Source organism: Typopeltis vanoorti, chromosome 10 (assembly GCF_054136105.1).
Source record: "Typopeltis vanoorti isolate ZY-2024b chromosome 10, IOZ_Tvanoo_1.0, whole genome shotgun sequence".
In the NCBI taxonomy this organism is placed as follows: Eukaryota; Metazoa; Arthropoda; class Arachnida; order Uropygi; family Thelyphonidae; genus Typopeltis; species Typopeltis vanoorti.
In genome coordinates, this window is record NC_143558.1 from 34,028,094 (window position 1) to 34,049,380 (window position 21,287).

General features: G+C 36.6%; 1 protein-coding gene across 1 annotated transcript in view; it reads right to left on the reverse strand.

The window, feature by feature from the left end:
- Positions 1–21,287, reverse strand: part of spn-E (tudor domain containing 9 protein spindle E) — a 469,695-nt gene that overhangs the window by 2,621 nt on the left and 445,787 nt on the right. Inside the window, exon 32 of the mRNA XM_090399558.1 lies at positions 18,121–18,273. Coding sequence (XP_090255684.1) covers positions 18,121–18,273 — 153 coding nt within the window. The remainder of the gene's footprint in view (positions 1–18,120; positions 18,274–21,287) is intronic.

Here is a 21,287-nt window from a genome sequence, read left to right on the forward strand (position 1 = left end):
TAGTCAATGAGACTTTCCTTATTCCTTGCCTCTTCTCTCCATGTGAATTTGTGCACATTTTTATGTTGAAACATGGTGTTAGTAATAACCAGTCCATGTCCACAGCAGAAATCCAACAGGTATTTGCCATTATTATGTTTGCTCTTTTCTCCAAATTTTCCCAAAATATTTTGGCAAGTCTGACAATCATTTCCTATTCTTCTATTTAGATCCCCAACAAGGACCAACTTTTCCATTTTCATTGTGTTAGTTGCTTTCTCTAAAGCCTCAAAAAATTCCTCCACTCTACTTTAGTAGAACCATCTGTGCAACCATAGGCACAAATAAGGCTCATTGTCCAGTTCCCCATTCTCATAGTTGCATACATCACTCTACTTGAGACTGCCTGCCATTCAAGAAGATTAGCCTCGTATTTTGTGTTGAATACTATGGCTACTCCTTTTCCTTCATTGTCATTTCCTGAATATAACATTTTGTATTTATTGCACAGTAAGATCTCACCAGTTTGCCTTTTTTGTTTCAGTCACCTCTATTATGTCGATCTGGTACTTATCTAATTCTTCAGCTAGCTCCACTTCTTTGCCATTCAGGCTTCTTATGTTGATAGTACAGATCTTTAACTCTGGTGATGTTGAGTTGGGGTTTGTTTTCAGATTTGTTCCAGTAGCTGACTTTCTGCTGTTCGCCCTGGTTCCCTGGCGAAAACAACGGGGCCTTGTTTAACCAGGCGACGCCCCGGCCAGCATGAAATTTGTCATGTTGTACCATCATTTTTTATTTTAGTTTAACCAATAAGAATACAATTTGGATGGCTAAATCCCAAATTGCCAGCCCATCCTCGCTCGTTCAGTATCGAGGTAGATACCCAACATGGTGCACCACGAGAAGGTGAGGACTGGACATTAGGTCAGAAGCCCTGGTCGGTTCTCTGCATTCCTTTAAAGGCTATGTGGAGGTCTCCTCTCAGTAATACAACTTTGACCCTTAAGCACCCCTGATGGTTTCACTATTTACATTAATCCCTTCCTTTTAAGATTTTTTGAAATAAGGCTTCGGAGTATATGCTAAAAAGGAAAGGCAACAGCACACATCCTAGCCTTACTGTTTGATATTAATAGAGTCTATAATGTCATCAGCACACATCCTAGCCTTACTCCTTGTTTGATATTAATAGTCTATAATAATGTCATCAACTTCAACAGATGCTTTTTGGCCACATGGCCCAGACACATTGGATACATTCTTAGCACATTTAAATAACCAACACCCAAAAATCCACTTAACAATGAAACTGGAAGCTAATGACTGACTGCCTTTCATGGGTACACTAATCACACATCTTCTAGATGGTTCCTTATGATTCTCGGTTTATAGAAAACTATCACATACAGGAAGATATTTACACAAACTATCACACCATCTCAACAATATGGTATCCTAAAAACACTAACCCACAGAGCTGGAGCAATTTGTTCCAATGACATTGCTCTCACTGCTGAACTCACACACTTATGTCACATCTTCTTGGCCAATGGTTATAATCCCCCATAAGACAGACAAAATACTAAATGCTCTCTAGAAATCCCCCATAGTCTACCACAAAAGATTACAACAAAACTGTCAAAATTCTATATGTTAAAAGCACATCCAAAACGATATCTTGAGTGCTTAATAAACATCAACTATGCACCATATTTAAATGGTATGTGAAATTGGCAACTCATCCATTCACTCAAGGACAGAATCTCTCCTTTATCACATCCAGGAGTCTATGAAGTGCCCTGTTCGTGTGATTGAGCTTACTATGGATAGACAGGAAGTACTGTGGACATCTGCCTCAGTGGACGTAAAAAATACATCCAGCACCATCACTATGGCAAGTCAGGTCTAGCAGACCATGCTTTAGATACCCCTACACACAGGATTGATTGGAAAGAAACAAAAGTGCTGAACAGAAGCTTTTATAAGTCAGAGAGGTTGTTCCTGGAATTAAGAGGCCTTAAAACATACTTCAAACCTCAACAAGTATGGCTGTATAAATTTGCCAAAGATTTGGGAGACAGCTACCTTAAGACCAAATTAATACCTGCTTTCTGCCCCCCCCCCCCAACATAGATGGCACCCAATTAGGACTTTAGTCTTTGTGATGTATGTTACAATTGTTCAAACTAATCCCATTATTATACCTGATTGTGGTTGTCTTGCATACTGTGACAAACTGTTTTTGTACTCTGAAGATGCTAGACAGAATACCAGTGAAATATCAGCAATAAGTTGATAGTTATTTTATCAGTCTGTGTTCTCATCTATACCATTAAAATTAATCAACATGTACGATGAACACATAAGCCTTCCCACACATTTGAGATATATATCTTTTGGTTCCAACATAAGTTTTCAATGATCCAATTCTTTTTAATAACTCAAACATTTTAGTATATTGGTCTCTGTCAAATGCTTTCTCAAAGTTGATGAAGCAAATGAATACTTCCTTATTTTGGTCACTACATTTTTGGAATAAGATTTGAACAAAAAAAAGCATCCCTCATTCCCAAACTACTTCTAAAGCCAAATTTTCAGAAATGAGTTCTGAAAAGAATTAGGAAAGTAATTAATGGCATCAGTGATAGGTGCTTGACACTGTTAGCATTGAGGAATGTAAAAACATAGCTAATATCATATGGTATGGTCACTTAAACAGAATGGAAAAGGAAAGATTAACAAAGCAGATGCCTGATTAACAAAGAAAAAAGACCCAGGAAGATCAAGTTATGCATTTTGAAATTGAAAGTTTACAGCTATGTACTATGTTGACAGGCTATACTTGAGAAATTGATGAAGATAGAGATTTAGACATACTGCAAAAGTTGCCAAAGAAATTCATATGATTACTTAGTTATTAAAGAACACACTAATAAGCAGAGATAAGTCATCATTTTCCTTTATAATACTCTGATAAGGCCATGTCTGGTTTGCATTCGTCATTTAACCAGCATCCAAGATATTTAAATTTTGTCACTCTTTCTATTTGTTTCCCATTTAAAGAAAATGCATAGATCTGGTTACCTTTGTGTCTTGGTAATGAAGTGGTGACAATAATTTGGAGGCTAGTGACCAAGACATGAGTGAAATTGAAAGGTGGAAAAGAGGGGATATCACAGAAATTAACATTTGTGTTAAGTCACTAAAAAGGTTTTATAGAACTAATAGAGAGGAGTTTTTCAGAAAACTGGATTGAGTGGCAGAACAAAGGATTGTTCCTGAAACTGAGTAAGAGTGTGGTTAACAAAGGATGTGTAAACCAGATTTTTTTTTCTTGGCAAGTGGTGAACGAGTTTCCAGTTTGTTCTGAATGTTTTGTCAGTGAATGTGTTTAACAAGTGGTACGACAGGTACAGATAATTCAGACCTCCTAAAATGAGTGTTTGGATTCCCTGGAGATTCCAGTGTATAATAACATATGTATACATTAATGTATTAACTTGCATATTTAGTAAAATGTTCCTAAAAACAATATTTGCACATATCACACACATTCATGTAAACATTTGTTTATATCCACTTGTTTTCCCCATAAAGTTTGGAAGAGATGAAATAAATACAAAACTGATATTTACCAAAAGATTAGTCAAGTCTTTGTCATACCCACTGATTTTTTTTTTTTTTTTTTTAATTTAACAAGTCACTTTTGTTTCGTAAATCAGTCACTTCCAGTGCAATTCTAGCCAGCAGTAAACCATATTCATGTCTTTACAGCCATTCTCATATCTATTAATTAAATGTATCGAGAAAGCCAAAAACTAGTTCTATATTTCTAACAATAGGCTATATCATTGTAATTCTTTTCTCCACAATTGGTAATGTAGAACATACCTTATTTCTTGTTACAATGACTTTTTTTTTTTTTATTTTTTTTTTTTTTTTTTATTTTTTTTATTGAATGAGTGTGTAATGTCAAAATTTCTGAATGATAAAACTACATACACATTGAATACAAATAAATAATTTACTAGATCAAATTAATTATTTACAAGCCAAAGTTTTGCTAGCTTATGCTAGCATCATAAAGCAATTTGGCATTACACATTCATTCAAGGCAAACCAAAGACAGTCACATGCATGGAGGCCGACAGCAGTGCTCTGTGGTGATCCCTGTTGTTGAGCCAAAATATATATAAGTTCTGTAGAACTTGTGCTATTTCCAGGAAACAGTCTAATTTAAAAACTGGTATTTGTGAAGTAGCCTGGCTTTCTGCCATCTTATGAAGTGGTCTAAGGCATGTTGAGATGGTCTGCTTTTGGTTCTCCATTCCAGTTTTTTTTCCTTTTTCCCTTGACCAAAAAAAGGTTCATCTTGTCTGTCCAAAATATTGGATTCCTCCTGGCAGGGGAAGCTGTAGACACCTGGGAAGGAAAAGAGGGTCCAGGCAATCCTTGTCTTGGACAGGTAGATACTTTGTTTATAGGTTTGCACGCTGCACTGATTTTGTGTCATTTCAGGAGGAAGCTTATCTGTTGCAAACAACAGTTTATCTGTTGTGCCTTTGATGTAAGGTAAAGCATAGTGTACATAGTCTTTTTTTTGCATGGAGAGGGGAATTGTTCTTTTTAAGGAGTTTGGCAAGGATATTATTTTTGTGGTACGAACATACAAGTGTATGATAAATGCAGAGAAAGGAACATCAATCAGCACCTCATTTGATAGAGTGCAGAGGATGTTCAATGCTTTTCTGCACTTAAACTAAAATGACGAGTGTGTGCAAAGAAAGTGAGCTTTCTATTAAAGATGAGTCCCAAAAACTTGGCCTCTGGAACTACACGGATGCCAGCTTGTCTCATTCTTAAATCAGGATCAGAGTAGAAAGTGTTTCTGGCAGAAATGTACACAGGTTTTTTTTTTTTTTTTTTTTTTTTTTTTTTGTCCAGCAGATAATGTGAACTTGACAAAGAGTCCATGAAGAGATAAGATCAACTGCTTGTTCAAGTTCTCTCCATGACCCACATATTGTGGGAGTGACAATAGATTGTGAAATCATTGAAATAAAGACAACTGTCTACTCTGGAAGGAAGCTGTTCAAGTTGAGTTCACTTTAGCAGTAAAGAAGATCACACTTAAAATAATAGCCTTGAGGATCCACCCTCAAGGGTGATGATATGGTTGAGATAACGTGCTACCTACCCAGACTTGGAACACACAACTGGAGAGAAAGTTGTTTAAAAAATAAGAAGGTACCCTCTCAGACCATTAAACAGGCCATATGAAACCATATATTCTTGTTTCAGGAAAGCATCTCTTATACATGTTCTCTAAATGGTCCAAGGGTCAACAGTGTCTATGAAAGCCACATTATGTGCTGGAAAGAAATTTGTTGCTTTCTAAGTACCAGAGAAAGCCATGCATTTAGTATTTTTTCCAGGCCCTTACAAAGACAACTTGTCAGAGCAATGGGATGACAACTGTTAGCCTGGGCTGGATCCTTGCCTGATTTTAGAATAGCAACAACAATCGACTTATGCCAAGAAATCAGTCATCTGTAAATATGTTCTGTATAATAAGAGAAAGAGATCCCCACAGAAGATGGTAGGAGGTATTTTATCATCTCATAATGCACATCATCAGGGCCGACTGCATTAAGATGAGATAGCAAAAGGGGATCTTTTGACTTTGGTACAGAAGATTAGTTACTGTTTCTCTTGCTGCTCTTTCAATATTAAAAATTCAGGAGGATATTATGCTGTTGCTAAGATTCTGGCAAAAATTTGGCCAGAATCCTTTTAAGGATCCCAAAGCATAGATTTGGGATCAGCAATAATACAACCATTATGTTCAAAGGGTGGTGTGTTCTGTATCTATCTTTCATCATCTATATTTCATCCGAGACAATTTTGCACAGTTTGATTAATCAATGATGTAAACTCGATCCAGGATTGTTTTGATTCTGATGTCTTACATGACACGCTTTGGCACAAATACATTTAAATGCTATTAAGTTTGTTGTGGCAGAGTATCTATGAAAAATACCCATGCTCGTCTTGTTCTTTTTTGGCTGCTTAGCACTCTTCGTTCCACGAAGAGTTTTGAAAGAGTGGAAATTGGGCTGATTTTGGGGATAACTGCAGTTGCTGCATGGACATCTGTGACATGCTCCATTAACGGGTCTTTGGCTGACAGTTTCCGATTAAATTTTGCAAGATGGGAAAATGTATTCCCATCAGCCTGGTCCATTATCCACATGGGTATCCGAGGTAGGAGGACATAGTTCCAGTGAAGATATAGTACTGATAAGAGGAAAGTGATTGTTTCCATATATTGGAAGTTTTTTTTCCCATAATAAATTTAGTTCAATCCTTTATCCAAGCATAAGCAAACAAAGTTTGCACCTGAAGTATCTTCAGGACTGAGGCAACTTGTGGTAAAGGTGGACCAAGCTCTCATCACTCCTTGTCTTAGTATCTCCCATAATTATTATTATTTCAGTCAACTCCAGGGAGTCCTTAGACTCATCGAGGGAGGCACCAAACATCATGTCCACACAACTATACGACATTCTCACAGTATCTATCTTACCTTGAACTTGCTCACTGTCATAGCACCCACAACAGACTCTGGCAGCTCATTCCACTCATTTACCACTCTAAAAGTAAAGAACCCAGCTCTAACACCCCTGCTAACCGCACTCTTGTCCAGCTTCCATAGGTGTCCCCTAGTTCTCCCACCACCAGTCCTGATCTCAAAAATATCCTCTGAATTAATCCTATAGAATCCCTTTAGCAATTTGAATGTCTCAATCATATCTCCCCTTTTCTGCCTATCAACTAGTTTCTGCAACCCACAAATCTTCAACCTGTTCTCATGTGGATCATTCCATAGACCTGCTATCATCTTAGTCACTCACCTCTGGATCCTCTCCACCTCCTCCCCATCAAGAAGGAACAGAGGTGACCAAATCTGGGCACAGTAGTCGAGATGAGGTCTTATCAAGGCTCGGTACAGAGGCACAATAAGTTGCTCATCTCTGCTCGTCAAGGTATTTTCCAACAACCAAGTAAGTTGATGAGCTGATTTAGCTACTTTTGCAATGTACCCCCTAAACTTCATCTCCCTATCCACCAACACTCCCAAGTCCCTGGCCTCATCAATCTCTTGGAGTACAGTTCCACCAATGTGGTATACTGCTGCTAATCTTTTCACCCCAAAATGCATAACCTTACATTTTGTCATATTAAATTGACATCCACATTCCTCTTAGCCCAGAACTTCAATTTATCCAAGTCATCCTGCAAGATTTTGACATCTTCTGCATTCACTATCGCCCTACCCAACTCTGCATCATCAGCGAACAAATGAACTGTTCCACTTAGATCCTTCCCTATATCGTTAATGAACAGATTAAACAGCAGTGGTCCAAGAACAGAACCCTGCGGCACACCACTAGTCACAGGCCGTCGTTTGGACTCTACTCCTGAATAAACTAATCTTTGATATCTCTCCATCAACCACACACCTATCCATCTCACCATCCCTATATCCATTCTCATATGTTGTAGTTTACGGATTAGAATTCCATGTGGTATCCTGCCAGACGCCTTTGCCAGGTCCAGTAGTATCACTGTAAACCCATTACCCTTATCCAGTTCAGCCGTCACCTTGTTATAAAACTTGAGCAAGTTACTGAGGCATGATCTACCCTTCACAAAACCATGCTGTCCCCTGTACAGTATCTCATTTTCATCAATCCATTCCTGTATTTTTCCCTTGACTACTTTCTCCAAGACCTTGACAACGACTCCTGATATGCTGATCGGTCGGTAATTTGCAACCGTAGTCTTGGATCCTCCTTTATGCAGTGAAACTATTTTCCCCTCTTTCCACATCTTCGGGACTAAACCAGACCCGAGACTTAGATTAAACAACATGGTCAAGGGCACTGATAATTCCTTAGCTGCTTCATACAAGACCCGTGGCGGTATACCATCCAATCCCACAGATGTATTCATATTAATGTTCTGTAATAGACTATTCACCTCCACTTCATTCATCACAATTCCCGTATAAACTAATGGTTCCTTCATTTCTTCAATGTCACCACCTGGATGATATACTTTTGCAAAGTGCGCACTCAGTAACTCCACTATATCGACTGATTTAGTGACCTCCTTACCATCGTCATTCCTTAAAATCATTTTGCCGTGTACAGTTTTTTTTTTTCTTGCTTGTAGCATATTGAAAGAGATGTTTGGGATTCTCTTTTGCTTGCATAGCTAGTTTCCTTTCATAATCCACTTTTGCTTTTTTTTTTACCACACTCATTACCCTTCTGGCCTGCAGGTCACCCCTTTCTTTAAATTCCCTCCACAGTTGTTTCTTTTTTTTTGCAGCTCAAGCTTAATGGTGTTATTCATCCATTTAACCCCTACTTGTTTTACTATTTGGACCCTAGGTATACAATCAGCCATAACCTCCTGTATATGCTCCTTGACCACTTCCAATGCTCTATCAACGTCCAGCCCTTGCAGTTATACATGCCATGGCACTGATCCAAGCAATCTCCTAAGCTTGTCATACTTGCCAGCACGGTAATTCCACATATACCCTGTCTTAATCGAAAATTCCACACCTTTAGCCACCTCCCAGGTCAAGACCTTATGATCACTCTCACCAATAGGTAGCAACATGGTCATATTCATTACAGTCAAATTCTCAGATGCTATTACCAGGTCAAGCACTCTCACACCCCTTAGTATTTTCAATTACATGCCGTCTCAGATAGTTATCCCTTAATAATTGAATAAAATCCATTTCCTTCCTCACATGTGTCCTCTCCTCCTTCCAATCAATGTTACCATAGTTGAAATCCCCCATAATAATTACCCTTCTTCCATCAATTTGTTTATGCATATTATCTCCATCTATTCCATCACCTGGTCTATAGCAGCACCCAACTGTATATTTTATTCTGCCAGTCTCAATCTCACACCAAATAGCCTCAAATGAGCTCCTTTCACTATCCTGCAATACAACTTCAATTCTCCTTGGCTGCAGTTCATCAGCTATCATCAATAACACCCCTCCCCCCATTTTATCCTCTCTGTCCCTCCTAAACACACTATAACCTACACATTCTATCCCACTAAGTATATCATCTTCCGTCAGCCATGTTTCACTAATGCCAATAACCTGTGGCCAGGAAGAGCCAATCAAGGCCAAAAATTCTTCTTTCTTGTTCCTAATACTCCTGGCATTAGTATACATGAAATTCAGTGATCCTTTTGTCCCACCCCTATCTTGATGCATTATTTTAAATGCCCCATTCCCATTTTTTGTCCTTAGTGCTGGCTCGGGTACATTATATACATTCTTACACTCAACTGTCTCACTGATGTCCGCATATCCAACCCCCCCCCTCCATGGTAGTTCTAGTTTTCCTGGTTCTGCACATCCATTTTCACTTCATTCAGCAACACTTTTTCCAGTCTCCGCACACCAAGTCCATTCAAATGCAGGCCATCCATCTTGTATAAGTCCTTTCGCCCATCAAACTCATTCCACACCACACTGTCTGCATAACCTGCACATAATGCCATTTGCGATTATGGCCCTCCTTCTAAACTCCTCTCTGTCATACCATGGCAACAGACTCACCATTCTAACTATGTCACTCTTTTCTTTCACTACCTTTAACAATACTTTCAAGTCCTCTCTCATAAAAAATTTATCACCTTTCAATTCATTCGTACCCGCCACAACTATTAATTCTTTCACCCTCTGTTTTTGCACTCTATTACTCTCACTTACATCCTTAAATTTCCCACCCAGTAAGCACGATTTAGTTACACTCCCATCTATCACTCCTCTTAATAACGAGTCACCATACAACACTCTTTCCTTCATTTCAGAAACTCTCCCACTCTTAGGCTGTTTATTTATGTTAGCCAAATCACTCTGGAAAGAGTTTTGCAGGTGCTCTAATTGCCGCTGCACATTTTGTATCACTGCGCGCAACCTAGCGATCTCACTTCCTACAAATAATTCCTCATTTTTTTTTATCATTCAAACCATTTTCTCTCTCTGTATAGTTGCTTTCGCTCTTTCTTTGATCACCGATCTCATTGTCATCTTGTACATCACAATTCCCTATCAAGCCACTATTTTCACTCACATTCTGGCTTTCTTCAACCATAACTGACTCACAACCTGACACATACTTCAACTCTTCACTTTGCTTACACTTTCTGCATATTCTCCCACCACTATCACTTTCAATCCAAACTCCAGCCTCATTCGGGAATGCATACATCCCACACACACACACTGGACAAACTCTCTCACATTATAGTTTTTGAACAATGGCGGCATATTTTTGGATGCCATTATCTTACGTCGCATTGGCACCATATTCAAATCTATGAAACGCATCGTTAAATACTAAATTAAATAACGGAATTCACACCAAAATCACACAGACACAACAAGTTACCAAAATTAGACAATATTACTTTATGATTTTAACCTATATTCTAATTTTCACTCAAAATTATACTTAGCTTTCGGGAGCTCTTTGAAAACACAACCAACCGTCTAGCCCTCTAGTGGGCTATGATGTATCTATGCTTAGTATCTCCCATAATGCAAACATTATGGGAGATACTAAGATCTCCTTGCGAACATGTATAATGCGATGCATTAAGGGAAGGGCCACTACCCAGTTTTGACCTTTATTGAGGTCTCATCAGTGGGAGCTAGACCAGATTGGTGATACCAAGGTGGAAGCAATGGGGAAGTCATCTTTACCCATACGAGTTGCCAAAAGGTGTTCTCACCTTATTATTAAATTCCATATATGTTTTCATCAACATCCCATGTGAGCAATGGAAAAATAATAGGGAAACATATTGTACATATTGTAATATCAATTGCCAAATAAGAGCAGGTATGGATGTGGAAGAAGGTATTTGCTCTGTCATTAATAGGGGAGATGTCACAGTTATCGAGTATTTGCTCAATGATATGATCTTGTCTATTTGTGTTTGTAATACCTCACAGAGTGTTATGTCCATTCAAGTCATCTATTAAGAGTGTGGACTGAGGAAGTTACATAATAAGATTATCAAGTTCTGTATTATTTAGTTCAGAACCTATTGTAAATATATATTGAGCATACTATAATTAGATATCCCACAGATAGGCAAATCGCTACTATGATGGAATGGAGTACGATTGCTCCACCAGGTGCAGGGCCATCACTAGTTCTGCCTTTGCATACAAGAGTGATATTCCTGATGGAATATTAGAAGAGATGGACAACCAGTGTCCATCTCTTCTAATGTAAGATATAAAGTTTCTATTTTTTCTGTGGAAGGGTCTGGTGGTTTGTCTTTAAGTGACAAATAACCTTGACACAATTTTTTTATATGTAAGTTCTCATCGAATAAAACTATTTTTGGAGAGGGGCTGTACATCATGCGAGTGATGTGCTCAACAGAGAAATAGTACAATTTTGAAGTTCAGATATAGTGATATTAAATAGTGGAATAGACAGAGTTTGCGTTGCTATTGACATTTTTTTTACTATTACCTTCTCAGCATAAGACGATATCAGAGCAGGTGTGATGGCAGTGGTGGCTTTCTTCTTGCATCATGATATGATATGTTCCGTTTTTATTTTTTGTATTTCTTTGTCATCTTTCCACTTCTAACATAAACGGGATTATGCTGGGTGATCTACCTGACAATTTACATATTTAGTTTTCTTGGCAGAGCACGACTGGTCACCATGCACTTTACTACAACACTGGGGCACAGGTGGCAGAACCATGACAAGCAGTTTGGGTAAGTCCATATTTCTGACATTTGAAGCATCTTAGTAGATCAGGAATGTACAGTCAAACAGGAAAATTAAGATACCCTGCTTTAACAGATGTTGGAGGCTTAGGAGTATCAAATGTATGGATGATTTTTCTAGTTGGTGCCTTATATCCTTTTGAATGAAGAAGGGCAAAATTTTTTCTATTCACTTTTCACCTGCAGCATGGATGATTAAAAAAAACTGGTGCATTTACATCGATATTGCTCTGAGTGGCATGTCTTTTGTTTCTTGTTTCTGTTGTCAAAAGGTGCATCAATGGTATCAATATTTACGGCCCCTGAAATGATGGAGAAGGAAGGATTCATGCTTAAGTGATTTTTGGTTCAGTGCCAGAGTTCCCCACCCACCATGAAGCCACACATGCATGCCCACTCTCTGGCAACCAATGACTGCACCTGGGAGTGGAATGCAGGCTTACCCTTCCCTATGGCCCTGTCCCCAGACAATAGGGAAGAAGACTTCCTGCAGCACCCTTGACTCTTGCAGGCAAACCCACTAGCTGATTAATCCTGGCCAGACCATTCAGGACCACCATCTTGCTCTAGTAGAAGCCAAAGTAGTACAAGACTATCAGGATCCCCCCCCCTCTTTCCACGGGTCACACCGCATGGCAAACATGATAAGGCATTGGATCCCTGTGATGGTAGTCTGGAAGATAGGATAGTAAAAAGACTCAGGGGAAGTAGAGAGGAATACATGAAGAAAAGCAAAGAAAAATATAGGACGATGAAAAGATCCTTTTAGGAATAAAGCCAGTCAATTAAATAGCTCAACTATGGCATTTGCTTTGGTCACTCAATTTCCATCTCCACCCAAGAAAGGTAATCCATCCACTATCTTTTTCCTCCTACTTGCCACAGTGAAAAACTCCTTGGAATTTTCCTTGGATTGCGGTGCTAGTCTCCTCTCATATTCTAATTGTTCTCTTCTCACAATACTAGTCACTTTCCTGGCCTGAGTCTTATGTTCCTCGTGCAACTATTCTCCACCTCTCTTTATATACCTTCCATAATCTCTTTTTCTTCTGAATTTCACTTTTATTCCTTTTCATCCATTTGACTCCCAACTGCTTTATCTTCTTCACCTGAGGTGTAAAATCAATCACTACTGTCAACAATTTTTTCTTAAGTATATCCCGAAGCACTAATGATACTTCTTTCAAATACTTTCATTCATTATACTGCTGTAAACTGGTTTCTAAGTATGATAGTCACTTTCCTTATAATTCCACAGAAATTCTTTCTGTTTTGATACCTCCACATGCCTATTTATCCTCCAAGTTAAGAATATATGGTCACTCACCAAATGGGTGCAAGTATGTCATCTTGGTTGCAATCCAAAACTCTTTATCCTCATGTTCCCTCCACCATGTGCTGCCTAAGACAGTTGTCCTTCAAGAAATCCAAAAATTCAGTTCCTCTATTACTGTATGCTGCCTCCTCTGCCCAGTTTATATTGCTATAGTTGAAGTTCTCCCCCATAATGATTGCTTGCTGTGCACTTGCCAAACTAATTTGCCTAAACATTTCCTGCTCATCACCATCTATATAAGTGGTCTGTATCAACATCCCATTAAATATTTTGTCTATGTAGTAGTTTGATCCATGCTACTTTATTCACTTGTAGCTAACACATTCTCACTGTTAAGTCTTCATTATGTTATTTGTACTTTCTTTAATTTTGAATTCATATAAAGAAAGCATAAATAAAAGATAATGGTATTCAAAGGAGAAATAATAAAAACAATAATTAATACTAGAATATTAGAACAAGCAAATGTTTTCCGATACCTGAGACATACTCTGCGATGTCTCTTCTTTTCATCCTCATATGAAGATGAAAACACAAACAACAAAATTTCGAATTCTGCTAAAATGAATAGCATAATAAATGATATATTAAACCAATCTTAGAACAAAAAACATAATTAAATTACATAAATTTTGATCCCACTCAACTACATAGGCATGAAAACACAAGCCATAAAGAAACAGAAAACAAGTTCAAAGTGCAGAAACAAAACCACTTCATATACAGCAATACCTCGCATAGTCAGGCTTCGATCAGTCCGGTTTTAACTCTAAAAAATTAGTACACAACTTATTTTTTTTTATACATAAATGTTCGTTTTTTTCCCTTTATACAGTCAAGTCTATTTTTGTGCAGTTTTAAAGTTATGCGATATGATATTTCAATTTTTTCGGGGGGGGGGGGGGTTCCCCATTGTATATGTATGTACCTAGACTCGGCGAGAATGTAAACGCAGCATTATGTTCAACGTCTTAATGTGTACGCTATGTATGGTACGAGTAAACAGTGGAAGTTTGTGAACTTTAATGTTGAATTAACTTCTATGTCTATCAGTTTTTGATGCTCAAATTTACAGTAAAGTTGATTTGTGATAATTCAATTTTAATCCCATTAAAAAAACTACATAATGAGTGCAAAAAGAAAGTGTGAAAGTGATTCTGTCACCAAGAAACAAAATGGCTCACTTTAGAACAAAAGCTCAATATAATCAAGTTTCACGAAGAAGGTGCATCCTTTGCTAAAATAGGCAGTGAAAAAGGAATGGACGAGTCAACAGTTCGAAAACTTATCGAAAAAAAAAAAAAAATCAATACAAATCACAAGGTATGGTTGTGGCTTCTTATTTATCAAAAATAGTGACTAAAACCAGAAGCACTCGAATGGTACATATCCTATTATCCATATGGATTGAAGTCTTAACTCAAAAGCAAGTTCCACTTAGTCAAATGGAAATTCAAGCCAAAGCATCAAGTCTTTACAATGACTTGAAGACTATTGATGATATAGAAAACGAAAGCGAGGGAACTAGTTAAAATTTTATGGCAAGTCATGGGTAGTTTTTTTGTTTTAAGCAACGAACTGATATTCACAATGTTCCTATTGTTGGCAAATCTGCTAGTGCAGATAAAGAGGCTGCTCTAAGATATCCTAAGGAATTGAGTGAAATCATACAAAAAGGTGGCTACAAAGATGAACAAAATACTTAACGTTGATGAAACAGGATTATGTTGGAAAAAGTTGCCATCACACACTTTTATAGCAGCCAATGAAAAGTCATGCCCTGGATATAAAATTTCAAAAGACCATCTCACACTGTTATTAGGTGGAATGCAGCAGGGGATTTCAAATTAAAACTGATACTTGTGTACCGTGCAGAAAAAGCCTAGAGATCTTAAAAATGTATCAAAATATAATTGCCCAGTGTTGTGGCATTCAAATAAGAAAGCATGGGTCACAAGAGTCTTATTTGAAGATTGGTTCACCAACTATTTTTGCCCTATGACAGAATGTTATTGCAGAGAAAAATGATTAGATTTTATTGATCTTAGATAATGCCCCTGGTCATCCGATTGGTCTTTGTGATTTAAATGAAATGAAAATGTACAAATAACTTTTCTTCTACCAAATACGACATCGGTGATCCAATCAATGGATCACTGTGTCATTGCGACATTTAAGGCCTATTATTTGCAGTGCACTTTTTTGCAAGCCATAAAAGCTACAACATGAGAAAATGTGCCTACTTTAACGGAATTTTGGAAGAGTTGCAACATCAGAAACGTTATCGAAAATATAGGCGAAGCATGGCATGAATTAACGGCAAGCAATATGACAGCAGTATGGAAACATATCATACCACATTGTGCAAATGATTTCATTGGTTTTGAAACTCATTCTGCTGAAGTCACTAATAACAGTGGAATTGAACAGCAACTTGGTTTAAAAGAGTTAGATTCCGTCAACATAACTGAGTGCATTGAATCGAACACTAATGAACTGGATAACAAAACACTTATTAACATGATTCTTTCTTTTAGGGTTACACGGTGATCAGCACTCATATTTGTAGATTTAGGGACTCAAAAACACACGTGTTGAACAGATTATTTTATTAATTACAAATAAAATAAAACTTGACGTTTCGACCTCTATATCGAGGTCATCATCGGAAGAATACAACTGTATGCAGAACCAAGCTACATGCTCATGCTTTCTATACCAGTAAATTAAATCTACGTAGTTAATAAATCTTTTTTCTAGCCTGACCTCTAGTGATAGAAAAGAAAAACAAATGAATAAAAAAAATAAATAAATTAATTAATAAAAAAAATTAATAATAATAATATATATATATATATATATATATATATATATATATACACACACATACACACAATAAATAGATAAATGCAACTACAATAAACTGTTAGAGTCCTCATGTATTAATATTCTGGATAGTTACAAAATGATTTCATTCAGTTGCTATTGAATGTTCTAAACACTTCACCAAGTTGTCTTCTTGTAGTGGGAATTTTTCTAATGCTAGTTTAGGATGTTATACAGGTTGTAGATGGGTCCTCCACATTCTTGAAATGGTGAGGCCATCATTTTTGTTGAGATTTGGGTTGTGTTTGAGCATTTCACAAGACTCTTTAAATTTTCTCTCAAACCAGGTTTTGGTGCGGTGTAGGGACTTGGTATTTTTCCAGTCAATTCTATGGTATGTTTGGAGTGCATGGTCAGAAAGGCCTGTTTTACCGAAGTGGAGGTATTTAATGTGTCGTTTGTCTTGTCTGATTGGGATAGTTCGCCCTGTTTCCCCTATGTATGGTATGTTACATGTGCAGTGTATTTTGTATACCCCTGGGTGTGCTAGGTGTGGAAGAGGATCTTTAGAGGAACTGAGTAGGTGTCTTAGCTTATTTGGGGGTTTAAAGGTGGTTTTAATGTTGTATTTGCGAAGTGTTCTGTCTATTTTCTCAGAAATGCCTCTAACATAAGGAATGGCAATAGCATTCTTGAAATCTTTTTTGTTCTTACTGGTGTCTTTATGGAGGATCTTGTGAATAGTTTTTTTTTATTGTATCCATTTTTGATAAATGTTTGGTTGATGATTTTGTATTCTTGGTTTAGAGCCTGTTCATTTGAACAGATAGTTAGGGCTCTGTGTTTAAGGGTGCTTATGACACCTAATTTTTGTGTTGGGTGGTGGTAAGAATTTTTGTGTAGGTATTGGCCTGTGTGTGTAGGTTTGCAGTAAACTGAGAAGGAGAGACAGCCAGAGGGAAGATGTGTGACAAGTGTGTCTAGGAAAGGAAGAGAGTCGTTTTTTTCCATTTCAATGGTGAATTGGATAAGTTTGTGTTGTTTGTTTAGGTGGCTAAGGAATGTATTTAGAGCTTCGCGGCCGTGGGGCCAAATGGCGAAAATATCGTCGACATATCTGAGCCAGATTTTGGGCTTTAGACATGCTGTCTCTAGAGCCCGTTGCTCAAAGTCTTCCATATAAAAGTTAGCTATTGGGGGAGAAAGTGGTGAGCCCATGGCTGTACCTTCTTTTTGAAGGTAAAAATTGTTTTGCCATACGAAATATCCGGAGCGGAGTACATGGGCAAAAAGGGCCGTGATGTCATGTGGAAATATGTTCTGTAGGAGCAAGATCGTGTCATTGATTGGGACATTGGTGAAAAGGGAAGTTATGTCAAAGCTGACTAATAAATCTTGGTCGGTGAGTGTAATGTTTTTGATTTTACTGATGAAATGTTGTGTATTTTTTATGTAGGAAGGGGACTGACCTACCAATTCCTTGAGTGTGGCAGCTAATTTTTTTGCTAAGTGATAATTTGAAGTGACAATTATTTTTGATAAAGACATTTGAATTTATTAATCTCATTTTATTTATTGAAAAACAGGGAGAATATTTTTTTTGGAAACCAATTATCATTTTTTATATGTATTTAGTTCGTCGTCGATTAGTCCCGTTTCAAATAGTCTGGGCCGATTATCCAGACTATGCGAGGTATTGCTGTATACAAAAATTAAACATCTAAACCAAATGGGTAACAGTCACTTAAAATTGGTATATAAATATAAAATGCACAAAATAAGAATTTTAAGACCAACGGAACCTTATACAACTTTATTATTGCGAGTGGGATATAGATAATCCAAAAGTCCTGTTCTAGAGACCAAACATATTTTTTTTTCATGCTATTTGAGGTCTCTAATAGGTAGGAAACTTGAAGTGGCAGGTGTCCAATAAGTAGGATGTAATCTCAATAGATGATGAAAATCATCTAAAACTTAAAAGACAAACATATCCATGCCAACAATGAGATCTGAAATCACAGCCAGCCTGCCTGTGTTGGAAAGTGGAGATTCTATTAACTAGGCCAACTTCATGATAAGGAGAGAAAAAAGTGATTATATTAGATATAGTTACCTTATGTATGCTGCGTTTTGGGATTTCATATTCTTTTATTTCATCTAATGCATCCAGGGATAATTCCACTAATCTCTCGTCGATATCATCACTCCAGTCAGCACTCCTATTACTGCTTAATTCTTCTGTATGCATTCGTATTGCATTATTTTGCTAGAATAAAAACAAATAAAGGATGTGAAAATGAGGTATAAATTTACATATTTAAATATGTAAATTTATACCTCATATTTAAATTAACAGTAGCAATAATTTAGAATCAAAATAGAAAGGATTAGAGATCTATGAGAGTGGTCTGAAAAGTTCTTGACCTAACAATGAAAAAAATGAATTTATAATTTCAAAATTATTTTTATTTTTCAACATAATCTCCCTTAAGACTAATACATTTATTCCAGCGATGTTCCAGCACCATTATCCCATCCCTGTAGTGCAGGAGTGTCAAACTCAATTGAACAGCGGGCCATTTGCCATAAAACTATCTCAAAAGAGCTGCAAAAAATTTTTGATTAAAAAAACCTGCACTAATTAGAATTGAAGGAAAATGAAAGAATGAGTATAAATAAATTGGAAAATTAATAACAAAAATTTTATTTATTCTAACCCATTACATGGCATGAAATAATAGTATGATGATCATGAAAACTAAAAAAAAAAATATATTTTATTATATTAATATTTATAATAGATAGCATTTAAACCAAATTAAACCGAAATTAAATTTTATTTGAATAAACAAAATATTTATACAGTCTAAAAACAGTATAATCGCTCATTAATAACCATCACAAAACTTTACAGCGCCTCACGTTAGTTTGAATTTTTTTTAATGTTTTTGTTGAAATAAAATACTTTTTTTTTGGGGAAGGGGAAAGAGTCTATACATTAGGAAATTTTTTAAATGTTTATGAAATTATTTTGGAGAATAATGATATTTTCTGGTTAAAATATACATACTTGCATAATACTTGTCAGCCTGGTTGGCCTTGTGGTCAGCGTATCTGTTCTCCAGCCAAAAGGATGCGGGCTCTAATGCCGCCGTGGGCATGGATGTTTGTGATTTTCTGTGAAAATACTATTGGTGATGGGAGGCAGATGGCATTGGTGTAGATGATGATGGCAGTTGCAGTCCATTGTAGTTGGTGGAGACAGATTCTTGTAGAGTAGGTGCCCTCCGCCAATGATTCTTTGGATTCCCAGGAGGTGTTTTGCAATAATACAATTATAGTAATTTAATTGTAGTATTTTTTTTTCCTGACACTGGACAACATTTATTGTTAACCAGCTTGCCAAAATTTGGACTCAAAGATTGAGAGCATACGACCTTCATTATGGCAGAAAGATTGAAGTCAGTTAATCTCAATCTGTGGGCTGTTTTCTTACCCTTTATTACATGAGAATAATTGTTCACATAAATAGGTGATTCCAAAATAACATAGAATATTTGCTGCAAACTTTTTTATTTCCGGATATTTTTGACCTAAATAACTGTATATTTTTGGAACACTAACTTCTTGGTATTTTATTTCGCTTTTAGAATGGAATCATTTTGGAAATCAATAAGTTCCATTTGTATACAAATAGGAGCTTTTTTGAAATTAAAGGAAAAAAAGATCTCTAAAAAGTGAAAATACTTCTTGCTCCTCAAAATCAAGTATCAAATTCTTCTTTAATCTTTTCTGGTTTGGGACAATATTGAGAAAACTTTGATTTCACTTTTAAATGATTTTGAAACAAAACTAATTTACATCTAAAAATTGCCAGTGCATCATACATGTGTTATTAACTGATCTTTCTCCTGAAGTCTGACATTTAAATCATTCAAATCTCCTGTAATATTAACTAAGAATGCTAGATCTTGTATCCATGTCTGATCATTAAGAAGTGCAACATCATAATTTTTCATTTCTAGGAATAATTTGATCTCCTCTAAAAGTAAAAAAAAAAAAGCTTTTTAGAACGTTATGGCAAGATAACAATGAATCTCTGTGTAATAAGGTAGCCATTCACTCTCCAAGTCTTTAAGAAATTGTGCAAACTGGAAGTGATTGAGGCAGGCCTCTGAATCGAATGAAGTTCACAGTATTTGTCACAGGCTTGAGTATGCTGTTCATTTCCAATAATTTGGAGCACAGAACCTGTTGATGAAAAATGCAGTGGAAAGATTGCAGTTTTGGAATGTCTGGATACATTTCCTTTAACTTTGCTGCAAATCTGGATAGAAAACTTTTATATTTGCCTGTCATTGCTGGAGCACCATAGGTTGTCATAGCTACGAGCCTGTTCAGAGGAAGTTGGTAATTTTCCAAAATGCTCGACACGGCATCAAAAAATGTCTTCCCCTGTAGCGATTCCATGGATGAGAATCACTTCCAAGAACTCTTCAGTAATACTCATATTGTCGTCGCAAGCCCGAAGAAACAGAGCAACTTGAGCCACATTGTGAATATTAAAACTTTTGTGAAGTGCAATTGAAAATCGCTGTACCTTTACGAATATTTCTTGCAACTGGTCACGCAGGTTATCTGCATTTCAGTTATTGTTTCAATACAGCATTTCTGAACAAAGAAATATAGCGAAATACTTGCACATTTTTGGGACACACGTTTTCGGCTGTTTTTATCATATACTCCTTAACCAAGGAATGTCACTAAAAGGTTTGGAATATTTTGACAATAAATAGTTGATTTCATAACTGGCTCTCGCTGCTGATTCATTGTCTTTCATAATTTTTGAAAATATTTGTTGCTCACTTTGAAGTGAATTCTTCATACTTTTTAATTTTTCTTCTCTCAGTTTACCCTCAAAGCATGAATATTGCTCTTTGTGAATTTTATCGTAGTGCCCTTTGATATTATATTCTTTGGCGACATTGTTTCATTACAAATAATACACACAATTTTTTCCTTTGTTTCAGTGCAGAAGTAATTCAATTCCCAGTTTTCTTGAAATTTTCTACCCTAATCAGCAATTTTTCTTTTTGCTTAGAAAGCGACATTGCCTGGGTGAATAATTATATTATTAATATATTAATAACAATTTTTATATAAATGTTTGAGTAAAAATGCACAAAAGTGTAGACCAGTGTGCAATACTATTGCACATAAAAAATGATAAAAAAAAAAAGGATTCTCTCACTGCTATGTTGTCGTTGAATGGTGTTCGGC